Source organism: Typopeltis vanoorti, chromosome 11 (genome assembly GCF_054136105.1).
Source record: "Typopeltis vanoorti isolate ZY-2024b chromosome 11, IOZ_Tvanoo_1.0, whole genome shotgun sequence".
Lineage (NCBI taxonomy): Eukaryota > Metazoa > Arthropoda > Arachnida > Uropygi > Thelyphonidae > Typopeltis > Typopeltis vanoorti.
The window spans coordinates 126,916,208-126,930,758 of NC_143559.1; the positions used below are offsets into that span (position 1 = coordinate 126,916,208).

General features: G+C 35.6%; 1 protein-coding gene across 3 annotated transcripts in view; it reads right to left on the bottom strand.

Annotated features, from left to right (window-relative positions):
* The window catches only part of LOC150102033 (rab GTPase-binding effector protein 1-like), a 555,334-nt gene that overhangs the window by 305,822 nt on the left and 234,961 nt on the right, over window positions 1–14,551 (bottom strand). For all 3 annotated transcript variants that reach the window (XR_016549014.1, XM_090400151.1, XM_090400153.1), the window contains one exon: window positions 4,574–4,786. Coding sequence is in view for 2 of the 3 variants with exons in the window: in XM_090400151.1 (XP_090256277.1) it covers window positions 4,574–4,786 (213 nt within the window). In the remaining variant the exon portion in view is untranslated. The remainder of the gene's footprint in view (window positions 1–4,573; window positions 4,787–14,551) is intronic.

Here is a 14,551-nt window from a genome sequence, read left to right on the forward strand (position 1 = left end):
AAGCTGACCTTGTCGTTAGGTGAGGTAATTACAGTACCATCGTGATGTGAGAGTGGTGGAAACCTGGGTGGGCAAAAGTTGCACCCAACTGTCATTTAGACAGGAGGAGAGTTTGCAGCATTTGGTTCTTTCAAAGTCTGATTTGGATTTGGTGATGATTCTTTTACAGCTGTTGCAAGCCGCAGTATAGGCAGAGTGAGCAGCTGGAGTTTTAGTCTTAAGCCATTCGTGGTATGCAGAAAAGTGTGCCAACTTTTCTGCGTTGGCACACTTTTTTTGAGAACCAAGACTTGGATGGTGGCTGAGAATTTGGAGTGGAATAAGGAATGAAAGCCTTCATTCCTATGAGGATGATTTCTGTTATTTGGTCTGAACAGGTTAGATCAGAAAAACTGAAGCAGTAATCAGACCATGAGAAGGAGATATAGAAGTCATCCCATTTAGCACCCTTGAAAACCAAAGAACATGAGACTAAAAACTGGTGGGTGAAGATTGTTCTGTGGCAAAAGGGACTTATATGAGGCTGTGATTTGTGTTACCAAGAGGAGAACTGATGTACACAGCATACTTGGAAGGGAAGCTTGTTAGGAAGAGGTCAAGACTGTTGGCAAATTGGAGGGTGTTGACAGGTACGGAAATTGATCATCTGTGATAGGTCATTGCTAATGGCAAACACCTCAGCATCCTTGCTTGCTTGATTGGTGAAACTGGAGAAGGGAAGCCAAAATGAGTTGTTCACAATGAAGTCCACAAGAAGGATGACCTCACTATTAGGGCATTTTGACCAAAGAAATTCAAGCTTTGGAGAATGAGAGAAGGCATATGAAAAGGGCAGGTTGATTTGGTAAAGAAATTTTGATCCAAAGTAGATCAAAACAGTGGGGATTCAAGGTTTTGCAGTTTCTGCCATGGTATGTCAATTCTGATGAATGCACAATTGCATAAAGAACTGTATAATGTATAGTTCAGGCAGTTGAGGTGAACAGTGGTTGTGAGGTTGCCAGTTGGGTTCTGATAAAAATTATAATTATGGTTTAGATGACTGTAGGTGGTGTTCATTGTTTATATTGCTGTTTAGGCCATGGATGTTGGTGAAGTTGAAACAGAATTTTTTTTGGTAAGAATTAATGATGGTGCATTGTTGGGGGAGGTTGGATTTTTTTTTATTTTTAGGATTTTTTTGGAGAATTTTTGTGATCCACAACAGTTTCTTTGAGCTACAATCCATTGCATGTGGTGAGGAAGAGATAAAAAGGAAGTGGTGCATGCAGTGAGATGTGACAGTGTTATACCTTGGTTGCATTTGTCTTATTGGCGTCTTATCTCTTATTTGTCCTATCTTAAACTTTATCTTTTGTTATCATTAAATTTTTTGTACTTTACTTATTATCAGTTAATTCGTTTGCCGACAAATTTATATTATTTAATGACTGCGCCAGCCGGCAACTAAATTCTGATACACTAACCAAGATTACTTAGAAAGAAAATGCAGGGATCATGAAGTATGCAGTTGTGGTCCCGTTTCTTATATTACTAGTGGGTTCCCCTTTTATGCACGGTTCGTAATTTTCCGAGCAGTAATTCAATCCACAGAAAGAATGACAAACTCATTTGATTACACATAAAGAAATACGTTTATTTAGCACAAAACATAATGATACAAGTTAGTTAATCCTTAAATTAAAAGAGTCTGGGTTCCCTCCCTTTTCTTAATTTAACACATCCAAAATTTCTACACTGTAATCCTCTATACTGACACAAATTCCTTCACTTATATATATATATATATATATATATATATATATATATATATATATATATAACTATCCTCAGACTCTAACAACATATACTAAATACCAATCTACTATCACACATGCTAATTACATATATATACGTCAATTCAGCAACTCTGACATAGATTTCTCGAGGCAATGCTCCTTCTTATATTTTACACTTAATCCTCCCCCCAAAAATTTAGTTAACATTCAATTAGGTTTTAACAGTATAACATTATTATTCTTTAGACACAAACAGTTCGTAGCCTCGGTCTCCTACTTGGCTCAAGCCTAAAATGCCTTTTCCTTAGATATAGACAAAATGTCCAAACTGCAGACAGTTCTTGTAACACTTCACGGAAATGGGCTGTGTTCTTAAAGACCAGTTCTCCTTACTCCACGGTTACTCCGATATTAATATGAAAAGATTCCTGCTTACCGTTCTTGCTTTATCTGGATATTCGGATCTCTTTACTGTACTTTCTTTAATGGCAGCTTCACTATTCCTTTGTTCCACACAAAACGAAACACTCTTACACTGAATTATACACTGACGTTAACTCATCAGTGGCCCTTTCTTCTTAGGAATCTAGACGCACTATAGCTGCAGCTTTGATCCACGTAGCACACATAGCAAGGGGAGATTCTTGCTCCGCATGGTGGCAAGCTTTTCACAGCTATACAGCCTTCCGCACAGGAAACCAGGTACCGACGAAACGAGAAGAAAAAAAGAGCGATTCAAATCCCTGCCAAAACCTATATACTCCAAAAAACAGCGCCCTCACTTGGTGGTGTCGTCATGCGTGCGGCGGCTGCCGATTGGATACCGTGGCCACGAACTAACTTTGACATGAACTAAAACTATTATTAGCTTGTACACATCCTTTTAGAATTTATACATGATTTTCTACCTTAATAGATTTAACAAACCTTCTCTATTTAGTTTATGGGATACTTTAACATTGCTTAGAATTTACTAATCTGGATATACACATGTTCTTGGGTCATTAATGAGCACATTTTCTGTTTGGAGGCATAAGCATGTCCTTATCCATTCCTTCTGAGCTAACTCTATGTTGGGTTGGAAAAAGGAGATGACTCATCACATTTTCCGACACAACAGACAGCCTTGCAAACATACTATCCACCCACACAGAGAGAGAATTTGGTCTTCTGTCTGTCCATACGTGGCCTCAACAGTTCCTCATACAGCCACTGTATTTGCTCTCTCTCTCTCTAGTTATGAACTGGCAAAATACTGACTGCAGGATTTGATGCTAGCTGGTAGAGAAGCTTCCAGATTCATTACTAACTGGTTCAGTTCCATGCACTAACTAGTAAATAGCCTGTGGCTGCTGGTTAGTGCATGTATTTCCTCATTTTACTGCTGTACCCTTAACTGGGAGAGGGTCCGGGTCATCCTACAGTGTGATTGGTATATCACTCTCATTCCATGCGTGTGTGTGTGTGGGGGGGGGATACACAAATAACTGTTTATGCAAAGCGCACATTTTTTATAAAAAGAGAGAGAGAGAAAATTAAAAGCAAGATCTCTATACTAGTGTTTCTCAATCTTTCTTTAGTGATTCCTCCCTGAAAGGCTTTTTGTTTTTGTTTTTTTCCCCTAATCATCCTCTAATGAAATTTAAGTCTACACAAGGCTAATGATATTCTCATTTCTACCAGACGACACATGAAACATCGTGATAAAACAAAGCAGTACATCATTAGGCAATGAATATACTACCTAAAGATGTGCTGCTGAATTTTAAAAATTAAGTGTATATTTCCCCATTTGCTATATATGATCATTATTTTTCATCCAGCAGTATTATATTGCTGGCTGGCATGATTCCTAATATATGTTTGCACCAAAAACCAATTTTTACCCACAAAAAACAAATTCCCTTCTCCAGGGAGGACAATATCAGGATACTGAAGAAAAACTTGACTTGAATTATAAGCTGAGCTTTTTCTTAAATGCCCTGATACTAAATCGCTTAGTATTTTCACCAAGTGTAGTTAATGATCAATTTTTCTTTTCTTTAATGTGGGTCCCACATTTATTTGTAAACTGATAGTACATTTGTAACGTGGCCAAGCTAAGGATTTTCCCTCCACATTTTTATTGATTATATATATATGCCCTTTGGTCGGAAGCATGAGGAACCGTTATCTTGTCTCTGTTGACTAAAGATGAGTTAGCCATTTTCATACAGGAGTAGAGGATTTTTTCACCTGAAACTCTGGATTTTTGTCCCTCAGAAGAGGCAAACCAGCCCCGTGAACACACACGGATTACAGTCAGGAATACTTACGACAATATGTGGAAAAGATAGGGTCCTCACCACGTTGTTACACCCTTAGTTAACCATGAGTCACATCATGATAGTCAACCTCCTAGATAGGAGACGATACATGAATGGGAATATATATTTTTTATTTATTTTTCTACATGATCCAGAAACACTACTCTAGAGACCAAACATGGAACTTTTCAAGACACTTCAGCCCAGGTGAGGCAGAAGTCTCACACCAGGTGATATAAAATTCTAGAGACAGGTATGCTGGATTATAAAAATTAAATGCATTTTTCCTCATTTGCTATATATGTTATATTTGTTATATGTTATCAACTTGAATGCAAAATCACATAAGGTTCATTTTCATATATCTACTGTGTGTCAGCACTCTTTTTCTCATATGATGCTCATTTTCTCTTTTGATTAAATTTTACAGCAAAAATAGGAAGAAATAACATGCTTATGATAATAAGTTGTTTTTTTAAAAAAAATTACCTTTTCATCAAGATGTTCAACTACTTCTGCAGGTGATTTTCCTTTAATCATTTCTGCTAAAGAATCTGAACCAAGGCCTTTCACAAGACCTGAAAATGCAGTCTCATACATCCTCAATCCTTCATCAGTTGATCGCAGTTTATCTTTAAGTGCCTTTATTTCTTCCTCTAGTGGTACTACCAAGGAACGCAGCATTTCAGCGTCTTCTTGTGCCTATATATATAAAAAAGTTTTTAATTTTTTTTAAAAGCTATATACATATGTTAATAACAGTAACGCTTCATGGTACAACCAAGAGAAAAAATACATTTATTAAACTCACTAATATTTCATTAGGTTTCACCCAGCATCATCAGTGAACAATTATAATTGTGACAGGCACACAGCACTGAACTATGTAACTGGAAAACAATTCAAATTGTAACTGCAAATAGAAATAGTTTCCTTACATGGCCCTTTACAGGTCAGATAACTGTAAAGTTAATTTAGAGAAGTCAGGCTATCGGGTCTTAAAATGATAGTTTCCCAGATCTTTGGTAAATTAATGCAACCATATATGTTGAGGTTGAGAGAATGCTTCATAGCTGATGCCCATTCTAAAAACAGTCTCTCAGACTAATAATGATTTCTCTGTAATATGTATGTTTTCCTCCATCTGATCCTACATAAAGGAGTATGCAGGCATGGTCTGCCAATCCCAACTTGCAATACAGATGATCATAGATGTAATTTTTGTATTATTCAAAGCAAATGTTAACTGATCTTCCAGTCCAAAGCATGCAGGCACAAGGAACTTCATGCACTCGAAAATGTTCAAGATGATGAGGTTGATCTTTAGGAGAACATATGAACATATGAATGAAAGGTTTGAAAGTGGCATGGAGATCATATCTGAGGAGAACTTGGGCTATTTTTTCTGATGTACCTTTAACACAGGGATAGGAATAATTTTGCTATGATCATATGTGTTGGATGGGTTACTAACTTGGGATATTTAGCCAACCAAATTGTATTCTTACTGTCTTAAATCATAATGCAAAATGATGGTACAAAATAAGAGAATTTCATGCTGGCTAGGGCATCACCCAGTTAAACAAGCCTCCCGCATTAAGTTCATCAGGGAAACAGTGAAAAGTCATGTAAGATCAGCTAATGGAATGAATCTGAAATCAATATCAGAAGAGTTCAAGATTGGCACCATTAACATAAGCATCAATGGAAAAGAACCAGATCAATATAATACATGTTACTGAAACAAAGAAGACATCAGGCGAGACCTTTCTAAGCACCAAATATCATGTCATATTCAGGGAACAACAATCAGGGGAAAAGGAGTGCTATAGTATTCAATACGAGGATAACCTCCTTGCAAATAGAAATAGAAATAGTATCAAGTAGAATGATGTTAGCAAATCAGAATTGGGAACTGGGATTTGCACACAAATCATAAATATCATAAAATACAGTCACACATAATACAGTCACAAACAATGAGATTTGTTTGTGACTGTATTCCCACAGAAGGTTCCCTACTAGGAAACAGGAGGAGGAATTCTTCCAGGCACTAGAGAAGGCAGTTGACACAATGCAAAAGGAAAAGCTGGTCCTTGTTGGAGATCCAAACAGCAGAGTAGAAAATGATTATCAGATATATAGAAATGTTTGGGGGAAAACTGAAGAAAAGAGCAAAGCTAATAATAATGATAAACATTTGCAAGGTTTCTGTTCAGGACACGGAGTAGTTATTACTAACTTTATGTTGTGAAGGGATTTTGAGCAACGGCTGCACATGTTCAATTTTAAATGAACATGTGCAGCCTATGTTTCCCAAGGAATACAATTTACAGTAATTTAAATCAAACACAAACAAGTTCCTCCTTTCCCAACCCACTATCCATACATGGTACTAATGTACTATAGGTTGATCAACCAACCTCCTGTGTATGAGCATGACATAAAATATTCACAGAGAAATATATATATATAGCCTAGAGTGATTCTGCAGATAGAACTGAAGAATGTACACAAAGATACTTTGATGTAGAATCAGGTATAAGACATGGATGCTCGCTGTTACAACTGTTATTTATCATCTATATGGATAAAGTTATGAACAAAAGTGATACTAAATCTGATATAAAATCAGATATGTTTAACTCAGCTCAGGATGCAGATCATGTCATACTGCTATATAATTCAAGTACAAATCTTCAGCTTCTTTAACCAAATTGAATAAATGCTGTCAACTTTGGCATGAAAATAACCTTTTTTTTTGAGTATCCATTTTGGAGGAACTGATGAAATAGGATTTGAAGTTCTTGTTTTTGTTTGATGTCATCATTTTTCAGGATGATTTAAAGCTCCATTTATCAAGGTTTTGATTATATCTAATTTTTGTAAGCCTTGAAAAATAGAGCTTTAAATATAATAAAAATTGATGACATCAAATGAAAACAAGAACTTCAAATCCAATTTCATCAGTTCCTCCAAATGGATACTCAAAAAATGTACTAAAGACACTTATTTTCTGATGAGTCATCCTATAATAACCCAGAAATTAATTATAAGGGCATGGTATCTGTTCCATAGATTGGCAATGTCAAGAAAAACAGCCAAAAGATTAAAGGCAATCAACATCAGAACAGCCTTCAAATCATTCAGCACCTTATGAAGCGTTCTACACTCCCCTAAAGACAAAGTTCCATTTTATAAACATCTGGGTGTATACAGGATTCTATGCTCTTGTGGAAAGATATACATAGGTCAGACTGGGAGAAGTTTTGAAAATCAAAACAAAGAACACATAGGTGATGCTGAAACAAATGGAAAGAAAAAATCAGACTTGTAGTGCATATCTACAAAGAACATGTGGTTGAAAGTTTATTTTTCACTTGGTTAGAGTATAATAAATTTAGTTTAATCCTTTATCCAAGTGTGAGCAAACAAAGTTTGCGCATGAAAGTATCTTCAGGACTGGGGTAAGGTGGTACAACACCAGGACACTCCTTGCAGAGGTGGAGCAAGCTACCGACACTCCTCAGTATCTCCCATAATGCAAAACACATCTCCTTGCGGATATGTCTAATGTTATGCATTAACCTTACCACCTTACCCCAGTGTTGAAGATACTTTCAGGCGCAAACTTTGTTTGCTCACACTTGGATTAAGGATTAAACTAAATTTATTAACATCGTGTGGTAAATTGGTAAGCATTTTCCATCCCTATTAAGAAGAGAATTACTTTGACGAATTGTTCAAGGAGTCCTGTGAGAAGTTTTTGGTACTGAGACCACACTGAAATATAAATAAGGAGTTCATTAAAAGTAAGTAATTAAAACTTGATAAGTTTCGTGCATCGTAAGCCTTATGTCATCAGTGGTAGTGATACATAAAAGTTTTCACACAACAAAAGCCTATTAACAATTAATTACACAGATGTTTGATAACTTCATAACTGTTAAATTTAATTGATAAACAAGAATACAAATAATAATTTTTTAACAGCATGCATGTTGGAACACTGCTAGTTGTTGCTATCATATTCTGTGGTATCATGCATGCTATATCCTACGTATGTGACAGTTAAATTTTTGATGAATTAAGCCTCGATTTTTATTGCATTGTGTAAGGATCCTAAGCATTTGTAAGGATTCTTTAAATTTTCTTATGAAACAGTTATCAATACATGACATTTTTGTTTGTTGCCAGAGTACTTGATGACCAGTAGTAGTTGTGTGAAATGCCAGGCCTGATTTATGCTGTCTTCTTTTTTCGACGTCTTTTACATGTTCAGACATGCAGATCTCTAGTGGCCTTCCTGTCTGGCCTGCATAACAAATGATATGCCACAAGAGCAATGAATCTCATAAATGTTTGGTTTTTTCATGGAGTGATGTGGAGGTTTTGGTAGATGTAGGAATCTTGATATTTTTCGTAAAGGTAAAAAAGCCACTTTTATGTTGTATTTACGGAGCAATGCAGCCACTTTGTCTGTGACATTCATGATGTAAGGCAGTGTGATTACATTCTTGTAATCCTGTTTAAACAAGGGAGTTGCAGGAGATGTATTAAGAATTTTTCTGATCATCTTGGGTTTAAAATCATCAAGTGCGATGTTCTGTTTCAGGTGGCACAGTTCTTCGTTACTTTTAATTGATGTGCATGATATATTGTATGCCCTGTCTTGTAAAGTTTTAATTATGCCTATCTTTTGAAATGGATGGTGGTGTGAAGCAGCATTAAAAAATCTTCCCATTGTGGTAGGTTTTCTGTATACAGAGGATAACCTTTTTTTCCACTTTGTTAATTTTGACAAAAATATCAAGAAAAGTGTTGTGACGTGTTCTCTTCATGTTCAAATCCGCCATCTTGTTATAAATCACTCTTATCAATGAAACAACTAATTGCAAATTGATCACTGATCCAAAAGTAGGGAAATTTATATTTACACTGCGCCACCCTATTTTCAGATTAGTCTATATAAAATAGTGGGATCAATTCTTAATTAGTTAGCAGTCTCCTCATTTATATAGGCCGAATTATTTAATTTTCACACGGGGCTCCCGCAAGATTCGAATATTTATGAACGGTGCAATAAAAAGGAACTCAGGCAAACACAATATTTAAATTAACAAACAAAACATTTAATATATGGTTATATAACAAATACATGAATTCCACTTCTAAATATGACAACTCAGTCAAGTTAGTACATCAGGTCAAGTCATTCATATTAATTCAATCTTCCAAACTTTCACATACAAATTCACAGTTTCAGAATCACAAAGTTTCTTTACTCAATTTATTACAATAGAATTTCTTATTTAATCAATTTCCATGTATCTCTCTCAGCTACACTCTATGATTAACTCAAAACAGGCACTAATCACGGTAGATATCATTTCAATGTAACTATATTTTCAACTCTCAGCCTCGATGATATGCTACAGTTAATGTTAGAAACAGCGCAACGGAACTAATACTCAAATCTTCATACACCGAAATAAACTAATATGACTGTCCTTACCAGAAATAATCTTCAGTACTTCCAATATTTTGTGAGCACACTTTCAAATTATATTTATTACACTTGCGAAACACATAAGAATTCTCCAAGGTTATAACTAAAACATTATTAATCGCGCTTTATAACTCCAGACAACAATTATAGGGTACATTAATTATTCTTGTTTATCACTCTTCAACTAGTTAAACTCCGTACAATTCCTTTTATGGTAGTATAGAAATAAGTCGTAATTCTAGCCTGACTGGATTTATTCAGAATTCTTCATTGAATGTCCAGTTCTCTAATTATCCGATTACGGCATTAATTTCCTTTTATTACCACTGCTGATTTTGCTTTCAGCCAACTATAAGATTCACTTCATCTTTGCTCACTTACTGTTTCCATGAATTTCTGCCCTTGAGAACTTTTATTTACCTTCACCTCTCTTGCTTGTACCCTTCCTTCTTCCCGCTTCAAAATCCAAAACTCCTCTACTTCTTTTTTATCGTTTTTTCTTTTCTCCTCCAGTTATCGAAGCTCACGCTCTGTTCCACTCGCACTCTCTTACTTCATGCGTTTCCATGACAACCAATAAACGTAAACATTTGCATTAACGTTACATAATGCTATACCACTACATTGAGTTAATGAAAAACAATAAATAAAATGTTAGAGTTACTTAATCAACTCTTTCATTCCGTTTATAAATAACAATAATAAAATTTACGTTACAACATATATATAAGCTACATTAAATTATACACATATAATTGTTCAATTAAATAATAGTTGATTAAATTCAGAATCAATACATAAATAATAATTCTTAAATAAAAGAATAATAAACAACTTTTATACAAGTTATGATTAATATATGATATACAATGTTAAATGTGAATGAAAAACAAATATACAGAATAATTTCATTCACAGTTTAACATAGCATTATGCCTATCTTTTGAAATGGATGGTGGTGTGAAGCACCATTAAAAAATCTTCCCATTGTGGTAGGTTTTCTGTATACAGAGGATAAACTTTTTTTCCACTTTGTTAATTTTGACAAAAATATCAAGAAAAGGTAATTTTTTTGTGCTGTTCTAGATCAAGATTGAATTTTATATTGGGATGCAAGTTGTTCAGATAATCTATGAAAGCAATCAGCTCATCCATTGTTCCCGACCAAATGACAAAAATATCATCAACGTAGCATAACCAAATTTTGGGTTTCTTCTGATAACATTTTTAATGCATTTTTCCATGTAAATTATCATGTAGAATTTGGAATTCATAGCCCTTAAAGAATTAAGATGAGATAAAAACAAAGTAATGAACAAGGCAGATAAAGGAAATACAACAGTAGTTATGAATTCTTGTTGAATATGCAAGAAAAACGTACAGCCTATTAGACGATCCCAATACTTATTGATCCTTAGATAGGGATACCACATGGTGCATATATATAATAAAACTAATTACGTGATTAAAAAGTTACCTAATCATGTGGAAATGCTTATGTGTTCGTCACACATGTTGATTGGATTTTAACAGTATAGATGCGAACACAGATTGATATGTAAATAACTATTTATTAACTTAAACACTAATATTTTGCTGGTATTATATCCAGCATCTTCAGAGCATACAAACAAAGTTTGTTACAGTAGCGAAACACAAACAATCCGATGTAACAGTGGGACTAGTATGAGTAATTGTAGTGTGCAACACAAAGACTACAGTCCTAATTAGGAGCCATTTAAGTTTAAAAAAATTTGGTCTTAGGATGACTGTCTCCCAAATCTTTGGTAGATTTCTACAGCCATACTTGTTGAGGTTTGGAGTATGTTTCAGAGCTTCTGTTGATTCCAGGAACACCCTTTCTGACTTCTAAAAGCTTCTGTGTAGCACTTTTGTTTTTTTCCAATTGATCGTGTGTGCAGGGGTATCCAAAGCTGGTCCGCCAGACCCGATGTGCCATAGCGAAAGTGTTGGATATATTTTTTGTGTTCACTGAAGCAGATGTCCAAAGTTCTTCCTGTCTGTCCATAGTAGGCTCAATGACATGAACAGGGCACTTCGTAGACATCTGGATGCGATAAAGGAGAGAATCTGTCCTTAGGTGAACGGATGAGAGTTGCCAATTTCACATAAGGTTTAAATACAGTGCATAGTTGGTGTTTGTTAAGCACCCTAGATATCTTTTCAGATGTGCCTTTAATGTATGAGATGGTGATAGTTTTGTTATAGTCTTCTGTGGTAGATAGTGTGTGTGTGGGGGGGGGGGAGCATTTAGTATTTTATCTATCTTATGGAGATTATAGCCATTGGTTAGGAAGGTGAGAAGCAGGTGAGAAAGTTCAGCAGTGAGAGCAATGTCATTGGAACAAATTGCTCTAGTTCTATGGGTTAGTGTTTTTAAGATACCATATTGTTGAGAAGGGTGATGGTGTGATTGTTTGTGTAAATATCTTCCTGTATGTGTGGGTTTTCTATAAACCGAGAATAATAAGAAACCTTCTGGAAGATGTGTGATCAGTATGGGTAGACAGTCATTGGCTTCTAGTTCATTGTAAAGTGGATTTTAGGATGTTGGCTATTTAGATACACTAAAAATGTATTCAATGTGTCTGAGCCATGTGGCCAAATAGCAAACACATTAACATAGAATAGCCAGAGACTTGGTTTGAGAGTAGCTGTGTTGATAGCTAGTTTTTCCAGATGCTCGATGTAGAAGTTGGTTGGGGGGGGGGGGGAATCCCATCGCTGTACCATCTAATTGTTTGTATATTTTCCCTTTCCATGTAAAATAACCTGCTTGTACTGTGAATTTAAATAGCTGAAATATATCAGGAGGGGGAATGTGAATTTAGTAAGAGTTTCAGTTAATGATAAATTCATGAATAATGAGGTGATATCAAAACTCACCATTAAATCTGAACTTTTTAAGGTGTGGTTTTCTAAAATACTTTTTAGGTGGATAGAATTTTTAACAAAAGAGGAAGAATGGTAACTAATTAACACTTTAGTCTTTATGTTGCATGCTACAATTACTCATACTGGTCCCACTGTTACACCAGATTGTGGTTGTCTCGCTACTGTAACAAACTATGTTTGTATGCTCTGTAGATGCTAGATATAATACCAGCGAAATATTAGCATTTAAGTTGATAAAAGTTATTTTCTTATCAATCTGTGTTTGCATCTATACCGTTAAAATCCAATCAACATATGCGACGAACACATAAGCCTTTCCGTCCGATTAAGTATTCTTCACGGAGATGATATCGTATGCAAGGCACGACAATAAGGTAAGTGGAAAGTAAAATTAGCACGGCAACTGAACAGATTAGCCTTCTTAAAAAGGTGCCAGGATACCAATTTAATACCAAACTGTATAAAAATGAAGAACAAGTTTCACTTGGCAAAAGCCCAACGTGTTTATAAAAGAGCAAGTTTAGCACTGTTACGGGAATAGTTATACGCTACTCGCCGAGAACTATCAAAAATAAATTATTCCATCAGTGCACTGCGTGATATACTATCTAACATTTTGAACCCGAACTATGGGATATCCTAGATAGCATCTCCTACTACGACCAACAAAGAATTTGCCAAAGTTAAAAACTGGCACCAGAAGAAATTTAATATCCTCAAACAACACATTACTATGCAGCAGCCGCAATTACATTAAGATGGTGTCTTTGTGAACTTATCATCAGTAACCTTAACCAAAGGAGTCATGAGTGCATTAAGTCAAAGACACAATATTGCCCGCTAGAGGGCCAGACGGATGGTTGTGTTTTCAGAGAGCTCCCGAAAGCTAAGTACAATTTTGATTAAAAATTAGAATATAGGTTAAAATCATAACGTAATATTGCCTAATTTTGGTAGCTTGTTGTGTCTGTGGGATTTTGGTGTGAATTACGTTATTTAATTTAGTATATAACGTTATGTTTCATAGATTTGAATATGGCGCCAATGCGACGTAAGATAATGGCGTCCAAAAATACGACGCCATTGTACAAAAACTATAATGTGAGAGAGTTTGTCCAATGTGATGTGTGTGGGATGTATGCATTCCCAAATGAGGCTGGAATTTGGATTGAGAGTGATAGTGGTGGGAGAATGTGTAGAAAGTGTAAGCAAAGTGAGGAGTTGAAGTATGTCTCAGGTAGTGAGATAGTTATGGTTGAAGAAAGCCAGAATTGCCAGAATGTGAGTGAAAATAGTGGCTTGATAGAGAATTGCGATGTAAAAGATGGCAATGAGAGCGTTGATCTAAGAAAGAGTGAAAGCAACCATACTGAGAGAGAAAATGGTTTAAATGATAAAAATAATGAGGAATTATTTGAAGGAAGTGAGATCGCTAGGTTGCACGCAGTGATACAAAATGCGCAGCGGCAATTAGAGTACCTGCAAAACTCTTTCCAGAGTGATTCGGATAACGTAAAAAAACAGTGCAAGAATGAGAGAGTTCTGAAATAAAGGAAAGAGTGTTGTATGGTGACTCGTTATTAAGAGGGGTGATAGATGGCAGTGTAACTAAATAGTACTTACCGGGTGCGAAATTTAAGGATGTAAGTCAGAGTATTAGAGTGCAAAAACAGAGGGTGAAAGAATTAATAATTGTGGCGGGTACGAATGAATTGAAAGGTGATAAATTTTTTTATGAGAGAGGACTTGAAAGTATTGTTAAAGGTAGCGAAAGAAAAGAGTGACAGAGTTAGAATGGTTAGTCTGTTGCCGCAGTATGACAGAGAGGAGTTTAGGAGGAGGGCCATAATTGCAAATGACATTATGCGTAGGTTATGCAGACGGTGTGGTGTGGAATACGTGGACATGTGGAATGAGTTTGAAGAGCGAAAGGAATTATACAAGATGGATGGCCTGCATTTGAATGGACTTGGTGTGTGGAGACTGGAAAGAGTGTTGCTGAATGAAGTGAAAATGGATGTGCAAAACCAGGGAAACTAGAA